We start from the raw sequence: 5,190 nt of genomic DNA on the forward strand, positions 1-5,190 counted from the left end.
GAGAATGAATAATATGCAAAGAGAGTTTTTACAAAACAATTTGTGATAACGTAAGCACCAAAGAGAAATACTATACAAATACTCCAAAAACTCTACTCTTAGAATCAGTTTCAAAACCTTTTATAGAGGAGCAAGACTCCCCCTCAATCAAACCTCCGTATCAAATCCAATAAGATAAGGAAAGGTTTAAAAACTGATTTCAATAAACAATGAATACTTACTAACTATATGCAAACTCGATCTCTATATGATATACATATTGAAAATCTTTTGATGCAGATATGTATATCAAATCAATTTAACTGATATGCATATCAATTTTAAATCGTGTAAAATGATATGAAATAAATACCACCTTTAACTCAAGATCAGTGACAGTGATTCTCCTTGATTTTCTCTTCATGTTCTGTACGTTTCTTTATTCTTCCTTGGACCACCGAGTCCTCTCCTGGTCTTGTGCAACTTCTGATTTTCTAGTGACTTTGGAAATGCGTGTGTGTTGAATGAGAATAGCCCAACATACTTACATGTTATCTTATAAATTCAAGGAATTCGAATGCTAAGTAATTCAAAGACATGAATCCTTTCTAAGAAAATATATGCGTGGATGTGGATGTATTAGGAGTAATTTGAGAGCGAGTCAATGAGAATTGTAAGCGATCAATGTGTGCATTACAAAATTTATTTTACTTCAAATTCTTTTTTTTTTAATTAGTACTAAAAAGATCACATCTTAATTAAACTTCCGTCTTCCGCACAAGAACCTATAAATTTTAGAATCAGTCATTCTATAGAATGCAATAACTGGAAAAAATTTCGATGTACTCGGAAACAATCACTAATCCAATTATTAAGCCATAACTATCCAAAGAATGCAATAACTGTAACCATCGATCATCTATCCGTCCTTATCTTGCTCCATGAAGACTAGTTGCAGCTAGTTTCAACATCCAGAGGTGGGGCTAGGGCTAGAAGCGACGTATTTTGCAGAGAGAGGGCTTGGGCTAGGAGCAAACGATGATGGCATCACAGTGATGGCAAGCTTCTGTCCCCCAACAGCACAGTGGTTAGGAGCTCCACAAATGTACCACTTCCTCCCTGGGGTTGCCAGGGTTATTACATCATGACCACTTGTTAATGGCGCAGTGCTGGCAGGAGCTGCACATTGTTGAAACCCGGTGCCGTTCACTTTGAGCACATTGTGCACTCCTTCTGGATAGTGAAAAACTGCACAGTAAAAAAATCACGAACATATTAAATTAGTCAGTTCCCATGCCCGGAACTAAAAGATAGGAATTGCAAGTTTGTAGAGATCCCTGTGTATTATTAATTTACCAAGGTTGTCGCCAACGACGAACATCTTTCCCCGAGCCCAAGCTTGGTAATCGAAGTTAGTAGTCCAACCTTTGTCATCACCAACAACATAATCTGTTGCCAAGGTTAAAGGGGCTGCAATAGCTAGAGTGGCCAGGATAATGAAAAGCTGGGAAGATCCCATTACTTACAGTTCTCTAGCTATGAACTTAATTGTTTTGAGATATTATGATGTGCTTGATAAGTTGAACTGCTGCCCATTTATAGGGTTCGGTGTTCTTGATCAATTAGTTCTGCGTGTTGGCCATCCTCGAAAGTTCGTCGCATAGTGGGTGCCAACGGACGGCACCGCATGCCGTATGGCACAGGAATATTTGAAAGGATCTTTGTACTAGGTATACAATTACGAGATTAAGTTTGTTGGAGCCATTCCATTTGTAATACTAGTGCGTGTGACCAAATCAATCTATCTATTGGTGGCCTAGGTAACACAAGATAATCTAGATTTTCAATTACTAAGGTACATTTCGACACAATATAAGTAAGTACATTAAAGTAATTTTCATTTAATTTTCATCCAACATAGAGTTTCACATAATTCATCCAAGACATTGAAATAATATGGTGCAACTAGTTCAACTCTTTTCAGGTAATGGAATCAGAAAATTTCAAAATTACCAAGTATACGAAACCAAAATAACTGTAAAAGCCTAATTAAGGCATATTAGTAAGGACAACAATGTATATCTGTACAAAACTGTATTAGTTAGGAAGGTTGGCCTTACAAATCAATCAAAATTTTCAAATTCTAATCAAGGACAACAGGTACACTTTGCAGCATATTAAATTTAATCAATGGCCTCTTCCAAGCTCTTCACTGTCCTTGCCGTCCTAGCAATTTTTGCCCCTTCAACTTTGGCTAAAGATTCTGTTGTGGGCGACGAAGAAGGTTGGACCGTTAAATTTGACTAGTATGAAGCTTGGGTTAAAGGAAAGCAGTTCCATGTCGGTGACAGCCTTAGTACGTAAGTAAACAAGCTCTGAATTTGAATTGGTTTCTGCTTTTTTTATCCGTAGTTTTATATGAGATTACTTTCTAATTTGCTTGTATTATATATGCAGATTTTAGGTATCCACCAGGTGTCCATGCCACAATGTGGTTGAAGTGAAGGAGAAGGAGTTCAAAGAATGTGCAGGCCGTTCCTTCTAGCACTAAGCCATTAACAAGTGGAGAGGATGTGATCAAGCTTGATGCTAATGGTTCATTTGCAGTGTTGGTAAACATTGTGAGTTGGGCAACCAGAACTCAAGAAGGTAGCTATAAACGTGCTATCATCTTCATCTTCCTCTGCTCCTAGCTAGCCCAAGCCTTAAGCCCAACTAATTCCAGCTCATATGCCTCCAGCCCAAGTGCTTCAAGTGAAAGTAACCCAAGCCCAAGTGATCCACCCCAGTGCATCCCTAGCAACTAGGCAGCTAGAAGCATTGTTGGGAGAAGATATGGGTGGATGATATATGGTTATTATTGGCAGTCTTTGGATGCTCATGGCTTAAAAATTGAATTATTCTAATTGTTACTATTGGGAGAATGGTCATTACATTGCCTTTTAGTTATATTTAATCTATAAATCCTCTTAGATCATAAGAACAAGAATGTACAAGCTAGGCCGAGAGTTGCAGGGAAGTTTCAGGAAATTCAATCAAGTCAATTTCCCAGCTAGTTTGCTCAAGGCTTTTTGCAGCGAGTTGCCACAGCTTTTGAGGCTATATTAATTCTTCACCACGTTCCCCTCGGTTGTAATATGTGTTAATCAATTGGCTATATATGTATGTAATTGTACATTCACTAGAACATGAAAAGACACATGCTTAGTGATCAAGTTTAATGAATGAAAATTCCTATATATAAAGGTCTAGAAAGGAAAGTAGTACAATTTCATATATCCATTTATATCACGTTATCATAATTATATTAATATCTTGGTAGGGCCAATCACAAATAGATCCAAAAGTTACTATGAACTTGAAGCGGTCGAAAAAATTTAATGGTTAGATGACTTAACAGAATACCTTCTTTCTTTCAAGAATATAGTTTCTAAATTTTAATTTAATAAACTACGTACCATAGGTGGTTGATTTGGTAAGAGCTTCCAGGTGTGGATTCGAACCCGCCGACGCTAATTGAAGTTAAATCTCAATCTATTCTTGGTGGCCAGGGAGAGGAAACATTCTGACATTTCAGATTAGTCTCTGAGCCTAAGAAGCCTTTGAGGAACTATGTGATCTCGATAAAAAAAAATTTAATTTTGTACAACGTCACATTTCATCCGTTACCAAAAATCAATAGAATTGAATTAATTTCATTAGTCTACAAATTCTTCATCCATATTTGATGAACTATGTTAATCAGATTATATATTCCAGAAGAAACAGAACATGACAAGCTAAGCATAGTATATAATGGTGTGCAATTCGTATAAATATTTGAAGTATTACATTTTGATTTCAGATCTCACCTAATAACAGTAAAAAAGAAATTAATTAGACCAAGCTATGACACTCGTTAAGTTCGATATTAAGTCATGAGCATCCCCAGAATGGTGGCAATAGTAACGACGATCAACCCATATCTTGCTCCATTAACAGCACTTGTAGTTGCTGCAGAGGTACTGGGGCTTGGACTAGGAGCAAAGGAAGCTGGCATAACAGTTATGAAAAGCTTCTGGGGTCCAACTTCACAGTGCTTAGAAACACCACAAATGTACCATTTTCTTCCTGGCGTTGCTAGGTTTATCACATCCTGTCCACTTGTTAATGCCACAGTGCCTGCAGGAGCTGCACATTCTTGGAACCCAGTTCCATTCACCTTAAGCACATTGTGAGCTCCTTCTGGGTAGTTAAATACTGCATATGATAACAAAAAATCACGAAATTAGTATCCAGATATCAAAGACTAATTAAAAGAAAGAAGAAGTCATAAAAAAAATTTTAAATTAAAAAAAAAATTATACAAGATTGTAGAGCTTGATAATTTACGTACCGAGGTTATCACCAACATAGAAGAGCTTTCCCTGAGCCCAAGCTTGGTAGTCAACAGTATTGGTCCAACCTTTGTCATCACCGACAATAAAATCTGTAGCCAGAATTGAAGGGGTAACAATTGCTAGAATGGCAAGGATTATGAAGAACTGGGAAGAGGCCATTAGTCCTAAATCCTAAGATTGATGAGTTAATTAATTGCTTAGCTTCTTTCTGTAAATGAAGATGAAGAAGAAGTTTGTTCTGTTTGAGATTGATGATTAGCTGAGTTGATTTGCTTGGTGAAGTGAGGTCCAGCTGCTGCCAATATATAGGGTTGTTTGGTTCTAGCATACGCCTAGGGCGGCACAGAATGCCGATGCCCAATGGCACGAAAAGATTTGAGAGTTAAATTAATACAAGGTCATAATCACATTATAATATTCACTGATTACTACATTAATGCTATTCAGAAATGGATTTTCTTCTCACGTTAATTTTTTTCCCTCCCTTTCAGTTTGACCAGTTCAATGAATTTATACTGGTGCCTGCCTGTACCGATATATTGAATTAGTCCTACTACTGTCCTACATTATCAAATTTCTTGTCGCGTAAGTCTAGCTATCCGGCAATACCCTTCAACAATATTCTGAACTCCTAGTGCAGACTTCGGCCTCATCCAATTCATCCTCTTCTACGTAAGCCTAGCTAGTGTGCTAATGATCGGACTTACATTTTATACTTTGGAGTGAATACCTTTTCATTTAGTAATATTGAGCAATGTTAGCTATAGTAACTCTCCCTTTTTAATTAAATCAGGACATTTGAGATTGACCTTGTGCAGGGATAAGTTAATTA

General features: G+C 37.1%; 1 protein-coding gene across 1 annotated transcript; it reads right to left on the reverse strand.

Annotated features, from left to right (window-relative positions):
* Nucleotides 1-943: 943 nt before the first annotated feature.
* Nucleotides 944-4,606, reverse strand: LOC112177524 (blue copper protein). The gene is made up of 5 exons (XM_040511353.1): nt 4,355-4,606; nt 3,932-4,218; nt 1,993-2,014; nt 1,336-1,500; nt 944-1,227 (listed from the first exon to the last, which is right to left on the reverse strand). Exons 1-5 carry the CDS (start codon nt 4,515-4,517, stop codon nt 944-946), a joined length of 921 nt encoding a protein of 306 aa, XP_040367287.1. The 5' UTR covers nt 4,518-4,606.
* Between the last annotated feature and the right edge of the window lie 584 nt (nt 4,607-5,190).

Source organism: Rosa chinensis, chromosome 7 (assembly GCF_002994745.2).
Source record: "Rosa chinensis cultivar Old Blush chromosome 7, RchiOBHm-V2, whole genome shotgun sequence".
NCBI lineage: Eukaryota > Viridiplantae > Streptophyta > Magnoliopsida > Rosales > Rosaceae > Rosa > Rosa chinensis.

Excerpts from the sequence above, each read along its gene's own strand:
- LOC112177524 (XM_040511353.1), bottom strand. The coding sequence starts at position 4,517 with ATGGCCTCTTCCCAGTTCTTCATAATCCTTGCCATTCTAGCAATTGTT. Across the intron at positions 4,219-4,354 it reads CTATGTTGGTGATAACCTCG|TATTTAACTACCCAGAAGGA; the intron begins GTACGTAAATTA and ends TATCATATGCAG. Across the intron at positions 2,015-3,931 it reads GAGCAAGATATGGGTTGATC|TTATTTTGGTTTCGTATACT; the intron begins GTCGTTACTATT and ends AGGCTTTTACAG.